The sequence below is a fragment of the Chelon labrosus genome (assembly GCF_963514085.1).
Source record: "Chelon labrosus genome assembly, chromosome: 24".
In the NCBI taxonomy this organism is placed as follows: Eukaryota; Metazoa; Chordata; class Actinopteri; order Mugiliformes; family Mugilidae; genus Chelon; species Chelon labrosus.
The window spans coordinates 8,474,209-8,502,088 of NC_140357.1; the positions used below are offsets into that span (position 1 = coordinate 8,474,209).

The 27,880-nt window shown below is 44.2% G+C and overlaps 1 protein-coding gene across 1 annotated transcript; it reads right to left on the reverse strand.

Annotated features, from left to right (window-relative positions):
- Positions 1–744: 744 nt before the first annotated feature.
- On the reverse strand, positions 745–26,809 carry nalf1a (NALCN channel auxiliary factor 1a; the record flags this gene model as incomplete). The annotated part of the gene is made up of 3 exons (XM_084574706.1): positions 745–1,043; positions 3,289–3,460; positions 26,123–26,809. 3 exons carry the CDS (start codon positions 26,807–26,809, stop codon positions 745–747), a joined length of 1,158 nt encoding a protein of 385 aa, XP_084430832.1.
- Positions 26,810–27,880: the final 1,071 nt, after the last annotated feature.

Consider the following 27,880-nt stretch of genomic DNA (forward strand, 5'->3'; position numbering starts at 1 on the left):
ACAATGGCCCAACAAGTTAGAACAGAAAACGAGCTAGTCTCAGAGCACTTAAGGTCCTAAAATGTTTAGGCATGTACCGTCGTTAAGGGGTTGAGAAAAGGTCCGGTGGGGACAAAAATACAAGCTGAACATCAGAATACAGAAGAATAACATACAGTTTGTTTTCAGAGAAACACATGAGTGATGGGTAAGCTGGTCCTGGCTGGCCCTTGAGCAACATCACACACAAGGTAGTAAAGAAGATGCCTCTAAGGTGATGGAGAGTAGGACGTGGAACACAGTTGATATGTCAAAACATTCTGGCACCTGAAAAAAAGTGCAGCAAAAAATCTAAAAGGTAATGGTGAGCATGGGCGCACACACTTCATCGATGTCCGTTGTTCCTCTGACATGCCATTCGTACACACACTGAAAACAAAGGGAGAGGGAGGGAGAGAGGGAAGGAAGGAAAGGGAGGAGAGGAGGAGCAATAATGCTAGAAAACATTTGGATGGAATAGAAACAATGAGCAGGTTTCAAGTGGCAAGAGGTCAGTTCTTTTAGCGGAGGGAAGGGAGGGGGGATGGTTCTCAAACACCTCGGTTCAGTCGATGTCCAAATCCCAGCACCCTTAGCGCCAGGTTTGTTGGCGGCAGATTGTTGAGGCATTTCCAGCACGTCTCGCCAGATGTGTCCCTGGCTGCCGTGACACCGTCAAAGTCGCGCTCCTCCTGCAAGCTCCGGCCTCGATTTCAACCCCAAGGTTCACTCCTCATTAGAAGCGCTCTCCTCTGGTGAGAAAATGGCGGCCACGCCCACCAACGTAGAATTATGGGAGGCTGATATGATGATGACAGTGTGTAGGAGGACGAGGGCCAGCAGGCAGATCTTCAGTCGCCCGCTGCACAGTCTCTGGGTGGCGGCGGAGGTGACCGAGGCCCCCTCGGGCTGGCAGGAAGAAGCAGTCCTTTTTAGTGTGCCGCCTGAAGGGTTGTCCATTTTGGAGTCCCATCGGACATCACAGCATTCCACCTCGCTGTCTGATGAATGGTCTCCCAAGAGTCCTGGGAAAAGAGATTACACGCATGAAAATGCTACCTTTTCCCTGGGGTAGATTTCTATTCATTACGAAGGTTATGAGGGGTAACAGTAGTGATACAGCAGGTACCAAGAGAGAAACATTGGGAATAAATAATAATAATACTTGTATACTGCAACTTTAATCATCTTATGTGAGTCTTATTGGGAAATAAGATTCACTGTAACCTGAAATAACACTCATCTTGTAAAATAAAAAGTGAAACCATAAGAAATAAAACAAACTCTGACTCACTTCTCCTTCTCCTTGGAAGCTAATTTTAGATTACACTGTATAATCAACGGCCCTGATTCAGCCGTCTCACTTTACAGTACTTGTGTCGCTGTTACACTTCATTTTGCCGAAGTTCATTTCTCCACACCATTAAATATTCATGACTAAATAACCAACCAATCAACCAAAGCTAATAATTCAGAGAGTCAAACCCTGCTCCCTCGTGACCCAGATAATCACTCATGATGCTGCCCAACTCTGAAAATATTCATGTTGGTAAGTAAAGTAACAATAAGCAAGACATATATCTGAGTGGAAGTGATTATAATAAGTGGAAACTGTAAATAAAACACTTTCGGGTGGCGGGATAACAATTCCTCTGTTGGGTTCAGTTCAGTTCAGCTAAAAAAGAGATTAGTCAGCAACAACAACCTAATTTGAATGCGATGGTTTGTCCGGAGCATAGTCACAGTCATCTCGTTGACATCCTTCGACTCTGAGGGCGGATCAAACCCCGCTTCAGAGCGTGCCGCTCTAATTGCGGCGTGGCGGGACCAGACGGGGTGACCCTCAGCTGAACTCCAATTAAAGTCCACTACCACACACGGGGTGACGCATCGCCGCCGCTTCGGCTGATGACTCTGTGAGCGAGTAAAAAAGGGGGCCCACTTAGGACTCAGGACCGGTTCATATGTTGGATTAGATTTGTTCTCTGGGTTTGATTGTCACCTACACCTGGAAGTCTTATTGCTAACATAGATTATTCTTTTGTTTCTAATAAACTTATAACCTCTTATTGGCTTCTCCTTCATAACTTGTTCACAGCCACTCTGACCTTTCTAGTTGTCCAGATGATATGTCAGCGCAATACAAGATTTATTAAAGCAAATTATCTTTCCTTGTTCTGTTTTTTTTTTTTGGAACTACAATTCCCACGGTGCATTTAGAGACAGCATGTACAAATACTGCTGTGGCCCCAGTTTTGTGGCCTATATTTTACAGCTGGATGAGTTCTAAAGGAAACTTAAAAACCTTGATCCTCAGGTAAGTTCTGCATATTTTATAAATGATTCTGAAGCAGATTTATGGTTAACTTCTTCCCAATGCTCCTCCGGGATAATAACCAGAAAGTGCAAGTCACTGAATCTAAAAATATGTGCATCACACCCGTGTGATTGAGCCGTGACTCTGTTGAGCGGCTGCTATTTTTGACGCAAAAAAAAAACAACAAAAAAACGTGGCAGTCGGACGCTAAAGAGTCAAAGCGCAGAGAGCAGTGTGTCACACACGGCGGTGCTAGTGGAAACCCCTGACTGTGAGCGGACCAAATTAGCAGCCAAGCTACAACGGCTAGCTTCCTGTTGACTTTGGAACACCTGTATGCGACCGTCTGCTTCGTCTTGTGCAGTGGCGGGAAAGATTTCTCTGCAAATCACAGTTTGAACACCGCCTTCAAATGTATTATTTTAACCTATTCTTGACTTTTTTTGACTAATACATTGCAATATAATCCACTTGGAGATCACATCAGCCAAAATAAGCAAAACACCTGTGTGGGCCTTTAGGACGGAGCCGTTGTGTTGCTAATCTCTTTCAGGTACCTTGTGCTTTCAGATACAGCCAGCGTCTGGTCCTGTGAGGCTAAATCCTTACTGACTACCACTGAATAAACAGCAGTAAATATTAAGATTCAGGCCTAACTCAGCTTATCACTGTATTTTTAAAAATGTCCTTGTGTGAGAAGCGGTGCTCCAACGCTCCACTAGATGTCATCAGAAAGCCTTCGGAAATCATTGTTTTCATGGAAGGGGATCATCCAGTCAATATGGAGACACACATTCTGGGTGAATTAATAGCATGCATCCTTCCCTGAAGCACTTGCTATTTGCTAACATAAAATAAATGAGGAAGTTATTCTCTGCCGAGAGCCCACACACACACATATTCACATTCTGGTGGATTCAGGTTGTCGCACTGTGCAGTGATTCGGTAGCAACCTGTGCAGATGAAGCTGGGGCTGCCGCCGTGGATCAAGTCGTCGTTGTCGGGCAGGATGAACGGACAGCTCTGCTGGACCTCCAGGCAGTACTGGTAGCACGGCACCCTCTTCTGACAGGACTGCTGGGTGGTGGGGAAATACTGAGCACACAGCCAGGGTTTATAGGCCGTCTGAGGAGGAAGGAGAGAAAATGACATAAATAGATGCAGGTTCATGATCCACTTGAGGACTGGTGGAAGTTATTTGCCTCTGCTGGGTCTTAGGCCTCCCCCTGTTAATACTAGATTCATAAAAGAGCCCATTTAGTTTTCTGCAAAATTGAAACCACTGATCATCCGATTATGTTTCTAACCAAAATAAAAACCCAGCAATGGTCAGAGCATTAATCAAAGCTCAGGATATAGTGGAGGCTCGCCTACTAGCAAGGCTCCCTGGGATATCAGATCAATCTTACTGCAAAGCATTAGCTAACCAAGTGTGACTACGCCAAATACGGTGTAATGATTTGCTTATTTATGAGATATGAATTATGAGAGGCCGCTGCAGCAGGCAGAAGATGCACTGTAGGACTATAAACCAGGTTAAAGGCAGTTAAAGCCCGCACTAGGGCTGAACATGAACGATTATTTTATCCATCAATCAATATGCCAATTATATTCACAAAACCTTAGTGAACAACGCCCGGCATCGTTACTTACTTTCTCCAACCAGCAGCACAAAGATATTTCATTTACTATCAGAGAAGATAAAGAAAATCTGAAAGCGTGTTTTGCATTTTGCTTGAAAAACTATTTAAACAATGAGCTCTATCCCTGCATGGAGTGTGTTTTTTTTATCCACACTCGTGTGTTGGGTCGGGTAATGCCAGCGCAACCGAAAACCAAATGGCACTAAATAAGCTCCACAAATTTGCGCCTACGTCCTCTTCCAAGTTAAATTTGCCGTTGTTCCTTCACGAGGCAGGATGTAGTACAAAATGCGCAGACGTATGTGCATAAGGAGACAGATGGTGACATGTAATAGCCAAAGCCTCGGGCTTGGAAAGCTTAGCAAAACAAAATGAACCAAGGGCAAACCACAGTCTGGATTCATTCTCATGTTGAGCCATTTCTTCGTGTGCTTTTCACTGGGATTAACACAGGAGAAGGGAAATTACGGCAAAGAGCAGAGACAATCTATCATGGAGACTTTAATCGGATTTGTTTTGACCCCGCGTGCTGCCCAAAATTTCTGACCTTGTAGAGAGAAAAATATCAGCAGAACCTTTGATGATTACATGAGATCTCAGCTACGTGGGCTGGTTTGCTCCAGCGATAGTTTAGTAACCGTTTGTGCTTTCCACCACCAATTTCATGTACCACTACAGTAAAATACAATTTCAAACGAATACTAGCATCACTGTTTGAGAGCTAACAGCAAATATAATGTAACTGTACAATGTAAAAGGGGGACTTCCTACTAAATTTGAAGAAATAAGCAGAAACAAAGCACAAGAACAAAGCCAAGATAGCAGCTCTAAAAAGTAAGACACGGTGGTGCTTTAATGGTCCAGTGTGTAGTGATTTCAGGAGGATATAGTATTCATAATGTGGTTTTCATTTGTGTATAATCACAGAAAATATTAGAACGAGCCCTTTATATTTCCTAGCAAGCTGGCTCTCGAGAACAGGGAGGTGTATTCAGGAAACTGCAATCTGCAACCTCACCACTAGATGGCTCTACATCCAACACACAGGTCCTTTAAGCTATGTTTTCCATAGCAAACCTGCATGTGAGGTAAAAAAGCTCACAATGTCAAAAGTCTACCACGCCAAAGTGTTTACCTGGTGTCTCTGAGAGACTGAACTTGTAATATTGATCAAGAGCATGACAACGTTTCATAATTACTAAGTCTCTTCATTACTAATAAACCTGAAGAATCACTGATATAGATAAAGAGCTTGTCTAGATCGAGTTTACCCCAAAGCAGCATGGTTTAAACTCTGTAATTATAAGATGTGACCAACACTGACCAACACAGCCACAGTGCTATCGTGGCTAATGAGCCTGTTTGATCCTGTTGGGGAACAGTTTAGCGATGCAAGACACTGAGATGACGTGATTCAAGGCAATAACCAACGACAGCAACTGATACAGTTTGCAAACACAGAGTTCCCCAAACATTCACCGCAAAGGAAACACCGTCCGCAACTTTGGTTCCTACCCCCAAAATTGACGAAAGAAGAGCTATGTCTGTCCATACACAAGCAATATTTTCATGTCCAGCTTGTTTCACTCTGAAACAGTTGGGGTTGCGTATACACAGGAGAGTTACTTAGGCAACCAGAGTTTGGAAGCTCCACCATGGACCAGCTATCAGAGAATCGCTTTATATGTGGACGCAGCCTCCTACGCTGAAATTTGTTTTTACTCTTTTGGCTGACATGTGGCAATCACAAAATATCGATGGTGAGCTAAACCTGGTTTATAACATGAAAATTGAATAGTGCTGTTAGCTGTGTAGATTCAGATAAAGATTTCTCAAGGTTTTCCCTCCCTTGAAGATATTGACAGTGTCTCAACCAAGGTTATGCTATTTTCAACGGCAGCAATCCGTAGTGTGTCTTGTACCTGGGTGGGAGCACGGCAGGCCACTCATTGTCTCGCAGAGGCCAGTGATGCACGGAAGGAAAAGCGCTGTCTGTTAAATAATAGAGGAAATGTGGCGCTATTAAGTGATGAAAGGCGCCACGAGAGTCATTTGACTGCCTGGCACATTCAGGCGAAAGAGGTACAAAAAAAGTTGTTTCCAAGTCATGAATCAAAGACAAAACAAACCACCACCACCACCAGCAGCCAGGTAATCGCCACGCAAGAGAATGATGAAATGTTTTACACAAACAAACCAATCAGATTGTAAGGGAATCAAATAACACTTCCAGGTGTCCAGGTTTTGCTATTTGTGAGAATATAATGCTAAATATTCAGGCCAGAAACATGATCATCCAAAAATATGGATTTAAATATTACCTAGATCTAATTCACACAGTGACAGAGTACATTTAAAAGTGAAAAAAGCAAGTGAAGGAACCAGATCTGTTCCAGCTTTGTCCATAAAAAGCTAATCCTGTAGGACCTAAATGTTCCCAGTTGAAAGACGACAAAGAGATCAAGATGTCAAAGCATTTAAAGGAATTATATGAGAAATTATCATGGAAATAAGACGTTTTTAGAATGATTAGCTTTACGTTTTCTGCCTGTTGCTAACATTTAACATGTAGCATGTGTAATGATACCTGCAGATTCACTGTCACACAAAACCCCGAGGAAAACAAAACGTGCCACGCAGCATGGTTAATTATCCTCTGTGATTTAACCACAGCGGTCGGAGGTGGGATAGCTATTTGTCGTAGCATTTTTTAAAGTAAATTGCTCATGGCTTGGATGTTTACATAAATTACACCCAGATAAACCTTCAGCCCTTCCACCGACTTCCCACGTGGGGATCTGATTTGTTTCCTGTTTATGCCGACACACAGAGATAACAAACGTTGCACATGCAATTATAATAATTATAATAATCTGATTATGGTGATGATAATGACAATGATGAGAACAGTGTGCTTTGCAAAAATCAAATATATTTCCAGATGACTTCATGTGCGTACTCTGTCTGTTTGTTTGTTGTTTTTCCCCAGGAAATACACTCATCCTTCAGCTCGAAGGAAGAACAAAAGGAGGGTCAACGCTGTGTGTGGGGGGTTCTTCGTTGGATTTTTTCTGACATAATAAACGCGTTCGTTCCAAACTGCAGCGAGACACATTGACAGTTTGACTCGCAGCAGTGCTCCTGCCACACAGGGGCTCAGCAGCTGAATGCACGGAGGAGAAACAGGCTCAAGGCCAAGATAAAATCGCTCAGATCAATGATTGCATTCACCTTTTTTATTTTTTTTAAGAGTTTGGGGTGTTAAATCTGCAGCCAAGGATTTTCCACATGGCAGCTCCCTGTCTGCGTTAAAAAAAAAAAACGTCTGCTGCTTAATTTGCGATGATTTTGCATAAATTCTTGCAGAAGTGAGATAATCCGTCTAGGGATGCCTCGGCTATCAAAAGAGAACCAAAACAATACGCTCGCAGGGAGACAGGAAATCTGGGTCCTCCTGAAGATGTATGCTGGCAGTTGCCAAGGTAACGGCTTTTTCTGCTTTTCATTAGATGGGTACTGCCCCGCTCGCTGGCGGTTTTCTGTTTGTGTGCACACGTTTGAGCGTGCGTCCAGGTTTTTCTCTGTCTGTGTGTGTGTGTGTGTGTGTGTGAATGTAAAAGGGTGCTCGTGTGTGCTCAGCGTGAAAAGGGAAGCGTACAAGAGCAAATTGAGTTAGTCAGGAAGCAGGCCTGGAGTCTGATTTGATCAGTCTAATGTGTGATCAGTGTGAATGGGAACCTGGCACTCAAAAAGCCTCTGTCGCCATGCAGCTTAGTCTGCTTCAAACAATGTTCTGAAGCCCTGAGACACCAAGATGACAACCATTTCCACCAGGGCTTTATCCCTGCAGCTGGCCAGGCCATTCGTTCGTACCGGCGCTTCACCTCCGGTTTCAAAACCTTAAATTGCAAAGTTCAAATTAAGGAAAAGCTGCCCTCGTGTGCTGGGCTTTTGAGTGTAAAATATGCCAATAAAATAATTTTCCCAGCGCTTACAAGCTAGAAATCATATTAAAAAAATTAAAATTCAAAGACTGAAGCTCTGGCAGATAAGAGTCAGCAGTGCTGGCATCTGAATTTCACCACAGTGATTATTACTATTATATAAGAAGGCAGACTGTAGCAACAAATCATGCTTTTTATTTTCTCGAGTATGTACATATTCCTCTTACTCAGGAATCAGACAGCGCAGTACAAACTGTTCAGGACGAGACATCTCTTTGACACGTCTGAATTTCCTACAGAGTCATCCATCAAGCTGCCCTGCTGAGGATGAAGGTGACCACGGGCTGGTGCTCTTCTGGTGCCTTGGATCGTGGACCACCTTTCCAGTCGTCCGCAGCATGTGCACCTTTCTGAACCGCCTGCCAAGCATGGCGGTGAGGAGATCAGACGAGGGCGGGAAGGCAGTTTTGCGGTCGGCTGTGAGTGAGAGCATTTGCAAAGTTCGGCAGCTGCAGGGGTGGACTTCAGAAGATCTGGTGCTCTCGCTACTACTCCTCTTTTCCATTAGAGGAGAAACAGCAGAGATAGAACAGGACTGTTAATACCGGGGAGTTTCTTTTTTCTGGACCAGGAACTCTGCAGCTAGACGATGTCTCCGTCAGGACACAGCAAACCAAGGAAATGCTTGGGGCCAAGTGGGAAAAAAATGTGAAAGTGCACTCCAGATGACTACCTTTTGGCATTTTTTGCACTTACTTAAACCTTGGAAGGCCCTACAGCGGATTGACAATACTCCACAACCTCCCTAGCGCCCTTTTCTATCTACCTAGCTTGGACTTCACCACTTCCAACTATACATCAGTCTTTTATTTATCACAATAAATAACTTAACTTAGCTACGTCTATCGATAAGATCAAACAAATTCACCCGCATCCTTGGAGAATATTAAAAATCACAAGATTTAATCCTAAATGTAACCAAATAAAGTCAAAACAACCAGGCAACGTTTAGTTTGACGTTGATCTTTTTAGCTCTGTTTGGCACACGCTTAAAATAACTGGCAGGTTGGAAAATTGTCCATCTAATGCCTTTGGGGGATGAACAGGGGCTTTCTGACTATGCGCTGTCATGTCGCATCAATCAATCCCAGTGCAAAAAGACCTTTTCAAATCAAATAGTGGAGCAACTGTGTCTCAACAGGGGAGTGTGTGTGGTGTGTGGTGTGTGTGGCGAGTGGTCATAATATTCCATATTGTGCTGATGCCTCAAACAGCAGGTAGGGAGCTCTAGCACATCTAAAAGAATGATAATAGTTGAGCTATTTTGGTGCTATTATGGTATGTAGCTTAAGTTTACAACCACAGAGAAAGAGAGAGAGAAAAAGTCATGTTTTTGAAATCATGAAATGACCAGTGGTGAACCATTCTCTGTGCTCGGCTTAAGTGGGGATCCACGGCTCAGCTCTGATGGACACCACACACACACCGTGTGAAAAACGGGTCAGTATTGGTCATTCCACGAGCATCCAGCCATTCACAGAAAAAGCGGTTGTCTCAGGCTGACAGCTCCTGTAAATCTGACATGCAAAGCAGCTCGTTCTCCTATTCTGCTTCGCCCGGGCGCAGGGCTTCCCCTCACCATTCCCCCGTTCACATGCCTGTCATCTTACACAGAGAGGACGGTGGGGGAGCTTGTCTGCACACAAGAGGAACCACTGAGCTACAGACACATACTGTAAGCGTTTGCTCAATATTCTTTCAGAGGCAGAAACTCTCAAGCCCACGGCAACAGAACAGTATGAATCTGTGTTTCTATTTAAGTTAATATGCATCCATAATTATGTAGACTACATTTCTGACATGGGGAATCAATGGTTATGAAATCCTGATGATGTATTTTAAAATTAGGAAAACATTATTTTATGTATTACTACTAATTCTAATGAGACTAAAATGCAGTAAGAAACAATGCACATTTATCTAGTAGCCTAGTGCAAATCCAAGCAATTAGTAGTAGCTTTATGCTAAGCTAAGCTAACCACACCTGATTTTGTTTTTACTTCAAAAGAGAACAAGGCTAGTTGTTTCACCTTGTTTCCAGTCTTTATGCTAAGCAAAGCTAACTGCGCCTGATTGTTTCGCTTCTTAACAGAGCCAGGCTAGTTGTTTCACTCTGCTTCCAGTCGTTATGCTAAGCTAAGCTAACCAAGTTTTGTTATTTCTTTTACTTCCAGCCAGAGCCAAACCATATAACCCAGATAACTGCTAAAATTTAGAAGGGAGCCGGTGCATTTTGTTGTTAGTAGATAGAGCCAAGCTAGCTGTTCCACCCTGTTTCCAGTCTTTATGCTAAGCTAAGCTAATTAGGCCATGCATTTATCTTCCTGTTTTAAAATATGTTCATAGTGGCGCTTTTAAAGGAGGTAGGAGTATATTAATAATTCTAGACAAAGCAAAGCTAGCTGTTTTACCCTGTTTTCCTGTCTTTATGCTAAGCTAAGTAGTACAGGTGTATCTTACAGGAATATAATGTGTTTGTCGTCAGCCTAAGAAGGGAGTATTTTGTTCAAGACAAGCAGTTAGCTTAGCTTAGCATAATGTCTGGACACAGGAGGGAAATATTAACCTGGCTTTGTCTGTATTAGCTTCATTTCTAGCACACAGACATGAGTACTATCAGTTTTTTTGTCCGACACTTGCCACGAATGAGTGTATTTCCCAAAATCTCAAACTAATTTAGAGCATTATATCTTGTATGTTTACATCCTTGTGCTCTTGCGGCTGATTTTCTACAGGAAACAATACATGTTTCTTAAATAGAAAGTGTGGCTTTATTATTAGCCATAATAATGTTGTAAACAGAAGCCATAAAACCTTTATTTGAGCCAATTGGAGTGTATCCCTGAGCTCTCCCTCATAAATCAAGCGCCAGCTTAACAGTATTTGTGTTGGCTTAAGCTTCCGGGTATGTAAAAACTTTAAGTCAACACGCTGTGAAGTATCAACACTCTGTTTCTTTCCCAGCAAGACGGTGTTGTCGCGCACACACACACACGGTGGCTATAAAGTAGAATGACAGAGACGGCTATAAAAAGCATATGAGTCAGCTGCAGAGTGAGATCCCAGTTAGAAGCTGAATGACACAGATCATTACCACTCACACAAATCACAGCTGCGGTAGAACAGGAAGCGGCGCTCACACTACCTGCACTATTTTCAGCTGCGTTTCTTCATTTGAGGCTTTTTTTTTTAGCACAGTAATGCTCTGAGTGTGCAAAATATTAGGACTTGATTGCTGATGCTCGGGACATTTTTTTTTTTAAGTGGAAATGACGAATGCTCACGTGATTTATTTCACGAGAGCAGGTGGTCCAAAAAGAAACAAAAAACGAAAAAGCATTTTTTTTATATATAAACTACACAACACAATCAACCCTGACAAAATGTTGTTGACAGCACTTTGATGCACTCAACTCATATCTCAGTGGCCTCCTCGGGTCACTGACGCAACCGTTGAATAATCCAGCAGGACAGGCAAACATACAGGTGTCCTTCCTCCTTCACTGATGTCCACACTTATTACTTCCTATTCCCTGGTTTTTTAATGTATTTGGAAATGATACTCGGAGGTGTTCTCATCAAATTAGACGGTTTGCAATTTCAATGCAACCACTGTGTCATCTACTGACTAGTGCTGTCTTTGGTGAACGGGGTCAAAGAGGGGCTTGCAGGGGGCTGCCAATGTGACTGACTTAAAACTGGTCCGGTGAGTCGAAAGGAATCGGCCCGAACCAAGAGCAAACATTTCGCTCCATCAGTTTGATTTCTCAATGACACACTGGCAGGAGTCGACCTGAGGGTTTACGACGAGAGGAGGAATTCAGTCAGAGCTGTAGCTCAAAAAGAAGATGAATGACTCCACGCCACCGCGGTAAGAAAAATACATTCAGTGCTGTGAGATCGATAAGTTTGAAATCAGTTGTTTAATTGCATTTTTAAGGCTTTTTGTTGTGGGTGGCGGAGTCAGACGTTCCCAACAGTAACAAAAATGTATCCGCTGGTAGTAGCTGTTTCTTTTTTTTGTTGTTTTTGCACATTGGACAAAGTCAGGCCAGCTGTTTGCACCCATGTTCAGACTACATGCCAAGCTAAGTGAACGACCGGCCGGATGTAGCTTAAAGGGGAACGACCGCTTTTTACAACCTGGACCTTATTTCTGGCATAAAATACGATCGTTTACTCACCCATATAGCTTTGGTGTCATTTGGAGTCTTTCAGACAATATTTAGATCCGCGTATATCCATATAGTGGGAGTGACTGGGGCACCGAAACGCAGCCTCTAAATAACGTATTATCTGCCGCGAAACTCGTTCATTTCACCAATATTTTGTTATGACACGCTAGTGCTATTCCCCGTTGAATCCGGAGTTAACTGTTATCATCATCTGGGGTCTGTAGATTGACCAACTAACCTCTGACCTGGATGATGTCATCTCTGAGCGCCGCACGGAACCCCAGCGGTTGACTTGTTTACCTGTAATTTGCTACTGCTAGTTTTTTGCAGCACGGCTGAATATTTTTCCGATTCTGAGGTTGTGGACGACGACTTTGTTTATGATGGACGTCCTTACTGTTTTGAATCAGAGTATACGGGTGAGGAGCTTGGTGAAAGTAGGATGCAGAGGCAGAGAGAGGAACAGCTAGCCAAAGAACAACAAACCGCTGCATGTCCACAAATAGACAACAGGTAACTCCAGACGCAACGGAGAATAGCACTAGAGTATCATAACAAAATATTGGTGAAATGAACGAGTTTCGCGGCAAACACTGTGTTATTTAGAGGCTGCGTTTCGGTGCCCCAGTCACTCCCACTATATGGATACGCAGCTCTCCACTGGAGCTAAATATCTTCCGAACGACTCCAAATGACACCAATGTGAGTAAATGATCGTATCTTAAGCCAGAAATAAGGTCCAGGTTGTAAAAAACAGTAGTTTCCCTTTAAGAAAGAAAAAATTGTTTGTTTTTTTTTGTAGTCGGGTTTTATTTGCTGTAATTACTAATATTATAAAGAGAAGCCGGCAATCTGTCCAGGGTGTACCCTGCCTCATGTCCGATGACAGCTGGGATAGGCTCCAGCGCCCCCACAACCCTCCACAGGACAAGCGGTTATGGAAGATGAATGAATGAATGAATGAATAAAGAGAAGCTGCATTCAGCTTCAACAAGAATGTTAAACTATATATACGTCAGCCACATGATTCAGATTTTTTTTGTTTTCTTTATATCCTGATCATCTGTATCTGTGGTTGTAACAAATTTTTCACCATTAATCAGTTGTTTTTTTTTTGTGATCTGATTATAAAGCGCATTTTCCCATTAGCCGCATGTTTGTAAAACCCTTCAAATCGCGTCCCTTCATTTGATTAAGTCAGTTCTTTGTTACAGATCCTAAGTGCAAATGAGCTGCTTTCTGTAAATGCTGACAAAATTCAAAGAGCCTCGTCAATTTCTCAGAAGTAAACAAGTCCGAGAGGACAATGTTTAAAGGTGAAAACAGTAAACACGGGCCTTGATTAATGGTCCGTCAATCGTATTGACAGGTTTCCAGAAACCTTGAACCTTTTAATAGGAAATGCCCTGTAGAGGGGACATTGGAGCATGTGGTTTGATTGACAAAATCCCGGATATTTTTATAAGACTACAGCCTCCGCTCTTGATAGGTGGAGCCACACCTCCGTGATCGGATCCACCTTTTGGATCTGCCTATCACGCGCAGAGGTAAACACAGTCTGCGTTTCCCTGAACCACGCTTTGTAGATCATTTCTGAGAAAACATGATCATGAATGTGCATGCCGGGATTTGTTTTCAGCCTGGTTTAGCATGCAGGCGCAGCAATGATCTGGCTCCGTTTACAAAACAGGTAGACAATTGGCATTCAGCTGGTGTAAAAAAAAAAAAGAAAAAAAAAATCCTATCTGCTGTGGAAACCAAATGTGATTTCTACTAGACATGAGGTTGTTTCCCAGGTATGGTTTCATGTTGAGTAGGTTAAGCCATGCTGTGGTCGCGGGCTCCCTGTTGGCTAGGAGCCAGCTCTGCAGTTCTCCTCTCTGTTGGTTTAAAGAATTCATTTTCAGCTGGATCAGAGCTCAGGGAGGGAGCTGAATAGGTCAGCGTGGCTCTGGTTTATCTATCGATACGGTGCCGTCTGACTCCAGGAGGCTCAACCCAGGCCCAAAGAGTGAGTGGGGGCCTTGTCGCTTTGACACACGGAAGCCAAACCGGAACGGACTGAGCTCAGCTGTACTGTTCATGTTACCTTATTTTAGAAAAACACAGTTGTTTGGTGGGTTGACGCTATTATCAGCCCACATTCATTCTAACATTTCAAATCAGAGCGCCGCGCCTTTTCTTTAGTAACTCAGGAGGGGTATCTGGGTGAAAATATAAAATGAATGCTCCTAATGCCTGGAATAAAAATTCATTTTACAGTTCATCCTCAGTGCTGTCACTACGCGCTGACCCTCTTCAATGTGGCGCCCGTGGAAAATAGCATGAGGTAAATTACGTCACCGCTTATGATCGCTTTTCAGGCAAAATACTGTAAATGACAATCATTACCAGCCAAGTGCTGGCAGTAATGACAGAGGGGGGGATGAGGAGGAACGGCCGGTCTGAGAGGAGGGAGCAATCAGCATATAGATTTATTAGCTTGCAAGGGAGTGAAAATGGGAAAGGTCACCGTGTGAGTGATGGAGGGCAGATAACTGTGGTCAAGACTGTGATCCTTGTGTAACACAGTCAGTGTGAGCGCTCACCTCAATCAGTGCCTGAGAAAGAGTGTCAATGGTGAACACGGACACAAAGTGGATGTTATAGAGTGAAATTAAATTTGGAGACTCTCTCTCTGAAGCCTCCATAAGAGTTTACAGCTCTGGGATGTTGTGTTTAGGCACAAGAGTGTGTTCCGCTAAGTAACGCTAGCTTAGTTTAGCATGTGGCCATTGCTAGCAACTCCACAAGACTGTATTAGGACACAGCAGGGCTTCAGGTTGCATGCTAATGCCAGCATCTCTCATCTCTAATCTGTAACAAATGTCTTGTACATTTCCAGAGTCTTTACAAATAAAAAGAGACTCTCCTATAAGAACATTAATAGTTCTGGGAAGCTAAAATCTAACGCTAGCTTGTCAACATGCTCTTAGTGTGTTAGCATGCTAAACACTGCTTACTGGGGAGTCCAGCCGAGGCCCACGTCGGTGCTGTTTTGCAAAGTTGGAGTTAGCATGAAGCTAAAGTTGTCAAGAAAGGATAATGTGATAATGCGTCTGCTTTCTGCCCTTCTAACCTGAAGGAGAAGCCTCCATTAGCATTGACGAAATTAAGTTAGCTTAGCTTTAGCTACAAACGTTAACCAACAATCAAACTAAATTTGTGTTTTAAACAGTAAGCCAAATGCAATTAGGTGACTTTCCTGTCCTAAGTGGGTTGGTTTATATCAGCCAGCACAAGAAAACATGATTTAGTGCCGACATTATGATGTTTATTGGTGATAGCGTCATAAGATTAAGACCATAACGCCACTGTAGAAAGCAGCTTGAAAAATCTCTAAGAAAAGGGCGTACACTTCATAATATAATAGTCTGCTAACTCTCCAAGATGGTGTCTAGATGTCAGGGGTCAAAGATCGGCAGGGTTTGCTCATTAGAGACCATGAAAGTCTGAGTGAAATTTCATGATAATCCATTGACTGGCTGTTGTACCAAAGAGTCTAAGTGAAACAGAACAAAGTAAGTTTGGAGTGAAACATGTGCAGAAATGTCACTACAGCTGTGTGTTATTAATATATATGAACAAAATGGAAGGTATACAGCCAAGAGGCCTCCCTTTTCCACCCACGCTAAGAGCCTGACACAAGCTCCTGCTCTGATACACCCCCTCCTCCTGCCATCTCTGCAGTCAACACTGCGGCCTTGAGAGTCAAACTCCTCTCGTCGCATATCTCCGGGACGCATTACAGTCGCCGCTGAGTGCGAAAAGAGCGTTTAATCGCAAAACGAGATAAAACAGATGGGCCGAGGGCTTCCAGCTAACGTCTAGCGTTCTAACGGAGCTGATGGCAGCAGCAGCGAGGGGTCTCGGCGCGACAGCGGGGCAGCTCCTCAAAAACGCGGCAGAGCGGCTCTCAACTCAGGTGGCCACTTGGCAGATCAGATGAGGAGAGGGGTGGGAGGGGGGGGTCACACGGGTACAGCATCAGGACTGTGGGCGTACCAGGCGGCCTTCATAACGGTTCGACCGATCATTGCACACTGTACAAAACTGCTTCTAGCAAGAGTTTAGACACACCTACTTCTAATTACGGCATATAAACAGTATGGTTGAGGATAGGACACTGGCACATTCAGGTATAATTAATCTGCTGGTCGCTGGCAAAGATCTGCGACGTAGTCATTCACGTCATCTCACCACCTTTGGTTTGAATTTATTTACGTTACAATGATTGCCGTCTGAGAAGCAAGCCGCAGAGAGTCCACTATAGCATCTGATGTAAATCAGCAGATAACTTGTCACACTTGATTGGTTGGAGGAGTATTCAGGTTTATCTTTAACCCTCACCCTAGCTCCTTCTAATAAGATGCAAACTGGAACAGAAATCTTACAACACGGCAACTTTCCAGAGTTAATTTAGTTTATGACCGGGATAAACCAAGTATTCAGTACCTAATGGATTGATGTCCATAAAAACACAATGTGGTAAAAATAGAAAGAAGCTTAGAGAGCAGTTGTGACTGTCTATTATTAGCATGTGTTCCTGGTTTGCTAGTCATCAGCCTTTGAGCCGTAGTAGTTTACCAACTAGCCGTGCAGGTAGTTTTATTCTCGTCCTCATGCTACTTCCCCTGCCTCTCCTTGTTCTTGCCTTTTGTGTCAAACACAATGCATTTTCAGAGACGTGAAGGAAGGTGATGTAATATCACCACTGCAGCAAATTCTGAATGAAAAGCTGCTGGGCGTCTCAAACGCGGCACGCTACGTTCCCAAATGCGGGGCGCGCGTAAGCTAAATCGGGTTTAGCGGTATCCTAGCATTTTAATACGCTAAAACCATTACACAATCTTATAAATCGTAGCCTGGCTGCTGCACGGCGCGCTCAGCGATAGTATGAATCGACCACGGCTTTGAGAAGTTTAATGGAAGGAGCTGTTAAGTGTGCAAAGGATTTTTTTTTATTATTTTTTTTTTTGGAGGAAAATGCTGCAAAAGAACAAAAACAAAACCTCATGTCCAGCGAGCGACAATTTATTTAACAGGACAAACATCATCCTCAATCATCCTAATGGGCCTCTGAGCTTAACAGAGAATCAAACATAACCTTTTACCCAGGCTACTGTATATACCTGCAGACCGGGCCTGCAAAGGTTTTAAGAGAAGACACGTGAAGAGAGCAGTGTCTTACTGGGGGAATAAAGGGAAAGTCAGATAATCCCATTAGTGCCAAGTGGTGGGGAATAAAGATGTGATCAGCTGAAGGCAGCTCTCAGGATACCTAGTCATCAGTTTTCATATCTGACACCACCAGCCATGGACAACGCTGCTGAGTGCCTGAAAGCAAGGGCACAACACCCACCGCGCGACAGAAAGGCATTTGTAATATAATGCAATGTAGTGCAAAGCAACTGGGGTATGCATTCAGGCTTATATCTGCCCTTGGAAAAATAATCCATTTAAATACCTATGCAGACAATAGGGCCGTTAACACTAATTGACGCCGTGCACTTAAATGAATGGGGGTATTAGCCTGACCCTTAGGTGTCGAACAGGAAACAAACATCCTGCTTGAAACGTCTTAATTTTCTCCCATTCATGAAGCCAAACAAATGAACGTTTTATTTATTTTCTTACATTTAGCTTGTTCCATTATCGCTTAAACTAGAGAAGAACAGCTTGGCGACTAAATGCGATTCACCTCCGGGGAGGGTTTCTGTTGGAATATGTCATTATGGCACATCTGTCTGTGCTTTCTTTGGGGTAATACTTTTGAGTGAGTTTGTTTTTTTTGTGTTTTTACACAAGAACAGAAGCTTGAAATTAAATTACTTCTCACTGTAAATATATCAAAGTTTAGAAAAACTTCCGGAGGTGTTATTTATAGAGTTAATCCACTTAATCTGTGCATTTTTATTTATTTTTTTAATCAGATTTGATTGACTGTGACCAAACAACCCTTTTAGGTGTTATTGGACAAATGCTGTTAAAATCCTGACTGGTGCTCTGAGATAATGACATCACTTTGTGCGACGGTGCCACTCGTTACACCTGTCTGCACCTCAGTGGCTTTGCAAGTGTCTCTGGTTTAATCACCTGAACCAGCCACACCTGAGGAGACTGAATAAAGGAAGTAGCTGAAGAGGCTTAAGGCGACCGCTTTCCAGCTGCACTGTTCTTTTTAATGAGATAAACCCTCCTTTTTTGTAACTCTGTCATGCGTTGCCACTTCATGTCATGGGTCGTAACATAAACGGGGGTCTCGTCCGGGATCAGAATTTGAATCTCCCAGTGTCAAATGTTGCGTTACCGTATGTTTAACACATCCTCTGTTCCAAAGAAGACGAAAACACCCCCTATCACTCTGTCGGGACAATCTATTCAAGATGAACATCTGTCTCGGACCTAATTTATTCATTGTCTACTAAGAGACTCGGGCCTGAAGCAATGTGGTACTGGGGTAGCTGAATATATTGGAAAAGACAACTTTTGTGACCCCAAAATTTAAATTTATACAAAGCGGTTCTTCGGCGTGCCTAAAAATAATTGTGAAAATCTCGGAGGAATACCTCTACAAAGGTAGTCTGGCTTCTAGCAATAAAGGAGAGAAATGGCTACGGAGAAAGCACCAATCAAAGAGAATAACTGACCTATGTGGAGATTTATCCATATTACCATGACATGACCAATACAGTATGCCATATACAAGAAAACAGACTATAATATATGCCTATATGATGTGTATCCCATTACAAAGAAGATGTCAGAAAGGAACTTTGTTAAAAAGTCCTATAGGTTTCTATGGATGCATTCAGAACAACAGGAAATTATTTTCCGGCTTGTTCAAACATCCTAATTAACTTGTAGAGGCACCAGTGGTTACCTCTGTGACCCGAACATATGCCAATGCGTGAGGGACGCAAATTTGGGCTATAGCCAGTGTAGCTAAAAGTGAAACGGCTCATTAGATAACTTGTGTCGTGAATCTGGGGTGCACTGGGTGATGGCGGCGGTGCTGAAGCACAGAAACTAAATCTAAATCCCTCCTGTAATCAGAAACGACGCGGCTACGATATTAGTCTATACTCTTGATTGACAACATTGCTGTGTGTCAGATAAACGATGTGTCATCTGTAACTGAAATGTCACAGAGATGAAATGAGGCCTATTAATTGGGTGACCCACGTTAATCCCTTTCTCCCCTCCCTCTGTTATCTCCCTCCGTGATCCGATCTGCTCCCCGGACACGGTTAAAACAATATGGAAGCGCTGCTGTACACTGCAGCAGCTAGCCTCCCCGTGTCGCCTCATTAGCATTCAGCTCAGGGATGTGTCCATTCATAAGAGGGGCTGTCGTGGAGTGGGTCAGGCATCTTGGAGAGGGACGAAACCTTCTCCAAGGTCAGCATTCCCAACCACCACAGGGAAGGCGCGGTGGCGGAAATCACACGTGAGCGAATGGGTGCTCTCGTGCAACCCAGCCGGGCGGACAATGCAACGTACTGCAACAGTCTATCGTTCATTAATGCACAGGAGCAGGCTGTGTCGGCTAATATGAATAAAAAATGAGAGGCCGACAAAGGCATCAATTTTTAAGTAAAAAAAAAAAAAGCCCTGGCGATGATCATGATCACAGGATATTCAGATGAGATAAACCACATTAACACTGTAACATAAGGGACTGGATCCGGGGATGTGAGAGTCTGTATCTATGTCTTGTTGTCAAGTAGGAGGTACTGTGGGATGAGCGAGAGAGCGAATCAAAGCTGCAGCAGCATCACCCATATGTGAGCCACTTCCACCCTGCACGCCGTCACAATCATAATCTGGGTTTATGAACACACACGGAATCACTGCAACACAAAGAGTACAGCCGCAGCGTAAAAAAACCATCACAATGCATGGGAGAGTGATTTTAGTACGACACTGTTGTAGTAGTATTAATCATCCGTGACTAGTTAGACAGTTGAGTCACTGTTTGGTTCCAGCTTTTCAAACGTGAGCGTTGGCCATAATTCTGCTTTCATTTGTATTATTTGCTTTTTGGTCTTTTATTGAGAAGCACTTTGCTTTAAAGTCTGTGCTTTAAATTTCTACATCACTGCTTACTTTCATATCTCGTTGAGCTGAATATCTTTGGTTGGACAAAACAAGGTATTCTATTGGACTGTGGACAACTACGATTAGGGGCAAATACTCAGCAGACTCAGAGAGGGACATCTTTGTGTCTTATTGAGCTGATAGCTGGTGATTTTAGCTAACATGTAAGCTAAAAGTTGCTTACAGAGCTACACCAGCATTCATTTGGTCCATCTGACAAATGTAAACGGTTACATGCTACGCTAAGTCCCACAGCTAGTCGCTAACTGTGTCCCTCCGCTGTTGGGTAGCTAACATATCATGCTAGCTCAAAAAGCCCCTGCGAACCAGAACGTTAAAGCTGCAGCCTGAACAAGTACAACAAAAGAGCTAAAAGATGCTAAACTGCTTCAGGTAGCAGCAGAGTCGGCTGATAATTCTCTGTGGGTTTGTCCCGACGGCTGAGCCCTTTAACATCCACATAGTCAATTAATCCATTGTTGACATGACAAATATTGGCGTAGCAGCTTTAAGTCCATGTGGTTTAAAGGTGCCAGGGTGTAGGCAACTAAAGTCACAGTGTCGTAGCTTTAGCATTGCTAATCAAGAGTATTAGTCTTATTTTTAATAGAACGGTTAGAATCGTAATAAGAATTAGCTCTTCTAATAAATGAGGTACAGGCACGGTGCTAATGCTAATATGAGAACGCTGATCATACTGATAAGTATGTCCACCAACCTGAGGTTAGCATGCTAACATTCGCAAGGTGCCAAACTCAAAGTACAGCCAAGATTGTTGGAAATTAGGTTGTTTTGAATAGATATTTGTTGATATTTGTATCTGCTGCTAGCTTGGGTCAAAAGCTGGCAGAATTTATACACAATTATACACGGTTAAAATAACAACTTCCTGGTTTACATACTGGTTTTGATAATGACTCGATTTCACAGAAGAATTTTGTGTAAAATTTTGTTGAAATGAAAATTTTGTTTTCCAAAATGTAGAGCTTCTACACAGAGCTCCAGCTGTGTTTAGATTTTGTCACAAGGCCCTCGTGTGAGAAGTGATATCCTCGCTGTTACACATCATTTACCGCACAATTGCATAGCTGTCTATATTGTAGGTAGAGAAGTAACAGATGAGGAGTGTGGAACTCCAACACTGGTCTCCTCCTCCTGCTCCTCCTCTAAACAACACGCTTGCTCTCAGGTCGTAAGCCACAATCAGACAGGCCCCGATATTAGGATGATGTCTTCACCGAGCTCCGCCGCTGCCCTATTTCAGTCGGAGGAGCTGCCCACTATCAAATGAAGGACGAGTGAACACGGAGCGCTCAGCGCGAATCAATAGGGATCAACCTCTTGGTATCACTGCCACCCGTCCCTCAGGCTCAAAAAGAGCTCAGATCAATGCAGATGTGTGCGGTTGACAAGGATCTAAAGAGGGAGGACGCTGTGGACGATGTCCTCCTTTCCACTTGCGCACAACGCCGGCTAAGATTAGACTTTCAATTGGACCTGAAGGGTGGGGGAGGAGACAGATTTGTGCAAAGACTAGCCATGGGTTGCGTTTTGAAATGATTTTACATCAAAGCAGTGATGTAATCGCAAAAGCAGGAAAATAAGTAGAAGAGACGATTGTATAGACACCAGAGAGGGTCCAAAGAGTAGCAGGAATAATGATTATTTGGCCATGCAGGTGCTGGCAGTTCTGCCTTTCAAATTCACAAATTAGTAAAATCACCAAGGGCGCAGACTCCTGAACTGCCAATTCATTATTCTCGTCAAACAATTTTCACTTCTGGAAAAACTGCTGGTATTTTTTTGCCTCGTGCTGTGATCATGTCGAGAAGGAAGTGGGACATTTTCTACTGGGAAAGATCTTTTGGGGCCTCTTCCCCCCAAAGAAAACTGGATTTAATTTGATCGTTACAGTATTCATCAGTCAACTACGACTGCTGCTTGAATGTCAATTTTCTCATCCTCCATTTGACCGCGGTGAGTCGATTCCTCTGATTCCCTCTGACGGCTCTTTCCAGCCGGTCCCACGTGGCTTTTTGTTCAACTTCTTCCTCTGCGCCTGGTTTCGTTCTTGACTCCGTGATTCATTTTTGCAGTGAAGCTGTCATGAGTCGCCGCACACCTTGTTTTAACTCACCATTGATTCATTTACTTGGCACCGACACCAACAGTTTCAGAGCCGGCTCATAGGGAAGGTGGCGTAGTGCCAAACTTAAAAACAAAATTAAGACAACAAAAAAATAGTTTATTTTACTATATGTGTTTGTTATTATGGACAATATTAACTGAAAAATGACTGAAACTCTGACTGTGATGTCACCTCACGGCACCTGTGACCAAAAAGTTGCACTTGAACGCGCCGCAAAGACTGAATGTGAATTGTGTTCCCTGTTTTTTTATTTTGTAAAGTTCTCTCTTCTTTGGTGTTTGTTGTCTTGTTTTACTTCCTGTGTCTTCCCCACCATCACTGATCATTGGATTGGTTTCTCCTTGTGTGCTCCGCCCTCATTGGTTTCACCTATGTCTTGTTAACCCTCTGCCCATGTGTGTATATATATAGTATATAGCCCTGCCTTTCCCTTTGTTCACTTTCAAGATGTCTGTGATGTTATCCCTGTTTGTCCTACACTTCCTTCCTTGTGTTCTTGTCTTGGTTTTGGAGTTGTGTTTTTGGACACCCTGCCTTTCCTGTGGCACCTTTTGTTCCCTAGTTTCTGTTTTTTTTTTTTCTGTTTCTGCCTTTCCTTTTTGTCCTGCATCTGCAAACCGTCATACAGAGCTGTCCTCTCCTGAATCATGCCGCTCAGCTGGTCTTCAGTTCGTTCATTCCAGATGATCACGTCGCCGTTAAAGTATTTGAATGTTAAGATAAAGTTCTAAAACAAGAAAAGGCTTTCTGTGTGCCCTTTGAACTTTACATTTACTTCTGTTTCGCCGATCGAGCACCGGTTCTCTGAGTTGAACGTCCAGTCACAATCTTTCTCACCGGCTCGTTCAGTCAACGACGGCTAGTTCAAACAAAAAAAAAAAAACAAGGGCAGATGCTCACCAGCGGCGCGACACAGGACGACGATGTCCCACTGTCCGCTTGATGTGTCACGGCCCGAGGCAAATGACTGCAAACTAACTCCCGTGTGAACTTTTGATCCGCTCTGTCTGTCCTCTTGAGTAATCACCTACTCTGACAGTCTAAAAAACCAATCATCAGGCAGGATATCATAACATCAGATCTTTCCAAATGAAAGAAAATACTAAAAAAAAAATGCTGCTAGCTTCGATCGGTGCATGGAAGCATATGACACCACCTTGTTCACATTAGACAGGCCAACTTTAAACCAGGAAGAAGATAACGCAGAAAAACCTACTTTTGTTAGTTAATATTGTGTTTAAATGAGAATCCATCAGCTACAGTTAGAATCTAGCTGAGATAATATGTTTTCAAGGTCTTTAAATGTGAATATTTTTCTCTTTCATGACAGAATTCAGCTACTTTCCTGGTTAGATGACGTCCCACGGGGACCTGGGAAGTTGTGATTATCATTTTCTGTTATTTCCCCAAATTTTAGACCAATATTTATGTGATAAAACTTGATCAGACAAACGGGATTCTTTGCTCAAATATGCTTCACGTGACCTTCTATATTATAGGCAACCTCGGGCATTTTATTATGCTGCCTTCCTGTGTGCTTTTTGAGGAGTTTTATTGTTTCCTGTGCAACTACAAGTCATCCAGACATTTTTGTCCACACACTGGAAAACACTGCCGCTCTCAAAGTCAGCATTAGTGCGTCGCCGGCCTCCTCGGTTTGAACGTTTGCCGTCATGCCGAACGGTGGGTTTTCACTGAGTCAGATGATGGAGGATCCCATTGTGAGGAACAGCACACCGGCCGTGTCCGCCGTGTGATGTTTCACCTCAGGCTAGAGGAATCAAAGCACCACCTGCGGACCACTGGAGACACTCCTGCAACAACAAACGCGACTCTCCATGTCAAAATATCCTCGCTGGAAATGTCAGAGATTGTCCTCTGGCAAACGCTCGCTATATATCTGCCTCCAGTGCGAAACGAGACAGCGACGAGCCTTTATTTTTCTCCTAATGTTTTCACACTTTCCAGCTCGGTGTGTGCTGTAATCTGGCTGTATTTACAGAGGCCGCCTATACGTCTGTCTGATCTGACACACAACTTTCGCTGCTGCTTTCTCTGAGGCAGGTGGCCATTAACTCTGCGAGGGCTCCACATTATTGTTTGAGTCATGCTGCTCTCTCCGTAACGTATACATGGCCGCAGCAAACCTATAATCAGGGAAGTGATAAAGAAGGGTCATTGTTAAAGAAATTAGCGCCTTGACTAAATGACTGTTTTCCCTCCAAAATGCCAAGAGGTGAGCATGGAGAGCGGACCTGTGACTGGCAGCGGTTAAAACTCATGCCGTAGAGGGAAAAGAAAGAATGTCAGACAACGGATGGCGGTTACTGCTTCTTCTTTAAGGACGCTTTTATTTTCTTTCTCGGGCTGCATATCGTCTCCAGCGACCGTCCAGTCCGTGCAACGTCATAAATAAAAGTTCCCAGAACCTAAGGTGTCGTCTCGAGACTGAATGTGTAGCCTGGCAAGCTACTACGCCTGCTCTGTCTAGGAGTGTTTTTATGCAAACGTATGAATGGGTTGTGTTGTCTTTACCGGGATTAAGGCAGAAAAAAAGCAAACACAAACACATGCAGATGGGGTTTTTAGTTGTGTTTCTCCTCCTTCCGGATCTGAGCTAGTTTTCCAGACTAGGCCCAGCTCCTCTGCCGGGTGTAAGAAGGCAGATGGCCCGATTAGATTTTTTATTTTTTTTTGACGCCTTGTGCTTGCGCCTCTGCCACTGGCTGGGTGAATGGAGGCCATCTGGGATTGGCTGGGGCTTCTGTGAATGGAGCAAGGGGGGAGCGCCATTCAGCACCGCGGACAGCTCCGCGCCGCTGTGGAGCCCGGAGCTGTCCGCGGTGCTGAACGCTGCTGAAACCGGCGGCCCCTCCCCCCTACTACTATACTACTACCCCACTTTGACCATTCAAACTGGTGAAGCAGCGGTTTTGCAGTGAAACAGAACAGCGAGCAAGGGCCGAGGCCTATGAGCAAACAAGCGAGAGGAGAAAAAAAAAAAAGACTTCCGGCACATTAGGCAGGGAAACCACCTCTTGACTTTAATGAAACGCTCTCGATATGGAGTGGGGCGGCCATGATGAACACCTGGCGGACTGCGACAACACACACAGGACACACCAGCTCTCCCAGGAGTTGTTTGCACAGGCCATCAGCCTCCCTTCCTGCTCATTAAGGTGCTATAAGCGCGGAGCAGTAAACGCCGGGGCAGTTCTTACAGCCCTGTGTGGGGGGTTATCAATGGCGGATTAGGAGCTACAGGAGCGCCAGGCGGTCTTCAATGTCAAAGGAGGGAGCGTGAACGAGGAGAGGGAGATGCTGGGAGAGAAAACACACACACACACACACACACACACACACACACGAGCAGGGCCTCCATCTGCACATTAGCATGGGGCCTAAACACAATGAGGAGATGAATGAACATGAGGCCCGGAGCCGGGAGTCTCCTTGAATCTGTCATCCGTCTCCATGGCGACAGGAGGAGGAGGAGGAGGAGGACCAAAACTGGCATCCATCCGGGCCCAAATCAACAGATGGCCACCACATCAATCCCCTCCCCTCCCCTCCGCACCTCCTCTCTCTCTCTCTCTCTCTCTCGCCTCCCCCCCACCCCCTTTCCTTCCTTCCTTTTTTTTTTTTTTTTTTTTGTCATTTTAATATTTGCAGCCTACCTTGCACTGCTCCATGCACGTCCTCACTGAATATGCCCCCGGCTCATATTTCTGAGTCAGGAGCTCAAAGTCCTCGTATTTCTCCTGGGCGTGCTGGTCGTAGCGCTGGTACGCCTGGACGCACAGGCTGCATCTGGTCGTGTCGCCATCGCCGAGCACGTCGAGGCTGCAGTTCAAATTGTCCGGACTTGTCGACCCGTAGAACAAATCCAGCAGGGAGTAGGAGTTACAAAAGGAAAGGTACAAATCGCTCATATTTACAGCCCGCGTCCCCTCTTTGCCGGAAAGGCCCCTGCACAAATGGTCGGCATCCGCGAAAGTGAAGCAGTCTTTAGATAAACTATCCTGGTGGCAAGTTTCGAGCCGCCACAAATGTTTGGTAGAGTTTCCTATAAAAATAGCATCTGGGTTTCCTCTGAGGCTGCTGTGTGCTGAGTGGGTCTGGGGTGAGAGGAGGTGGGAGGATGCGAACTTGTCCCGGGTCCGGGCCAGTTTGGCCTCGGCGCAGAACCACAGGTGATCAGAGAGGAGGATGGTTAAGAACAAGAGGGATGCCAAGGACAGTCGCCATCTCTGCGCCCTCTCTGAGTCGGTGAATGGCTTATTGTTGTCGCGGGGGGGCTCTAGCCAGATTTGGAAGCCGTCGTCATCTTCTTGCTGCCAACACGTCCCAGCACCCCTGGTCATATTTTGGGAACCGGCCGACTCCACCGTGGGGGCTCCTCTGCCGCAACAGTCATTGACGTCGGGTCCGCTTCGCGTTTTCCTCCCCTCAAGTGTCGGGCGGTGGGTTGTCCCGGCTTGCCTGTGCGATCAGCGGTAATTCCCATTAAAATGAGCGTGGGCCGGATGGGAAATCAGACGCTGGCGACCACGGGCCGCATCCTCCATGGCTGACCGGTGAAGCCGCTGTCCTCCCCGTCCGCCCCGAGCTCCGCGCCGCGCCGCTCCTCTGCGTAGCCTCGACTCCGTTTTTAGAAACAACTCACCGACGCGTTTACGTTTTCCCCGGCCTCGGTCGTGCAGGGACAAGGGCGCTATCCTCTTCCAACATGGCGAAGCTGTCTGCCTTTGTGTCGGCGGATGGGCCTACAAGCCTGCAACAGACCTCTTTTTCTTTTTCAAGCCCTCACTGTCTTCATCTCGCTGGCGTTGTCAAGTTGCCGCCATGTTCGCCAAGACACGGTGTTTGCAGGAAGCTGCGTCAAGCTAGCGACGGTTAGACGCGCCACTTCCGGTTGAGCCCTTCACAATAAAGGTCACGATATATCCTGATATTTACACCTTTATAAAGCGAATGCACAGTGGATGTTTGTGACTCATTCATCACAGATTATAAATTATTCAACCAAATGCTGACTATTCCCATTGCATGTTGTTTTACATGAAGCTTGCAGGTGTAAAGGAGTTTCAAAACAAACATGAAAACTAAATTAATATTTGTTTTATTTGGAGTAATATGAGATAGATACATGAACATACATTAGAGTTAACTTATAACACAGTCACCATACGCTGAAATTGACCTGAGATAATTGTAAATTTAAATGTGTACCTACAGAGAAATCAAAGAAATTCAACATATGTAGTAAAATTAAACATTTGCATAGAATTTAAATATGTACAGAGACATTAAATACGTAGAGGAGTTAAAACTCTGAAAGTTAAAAAATGTGCAGAGGAATTAAACATTTGCATAGAAAATAAATATATAACCGTGTTAAATTAACCCGTGCTAATCGTCTATACATATATGAG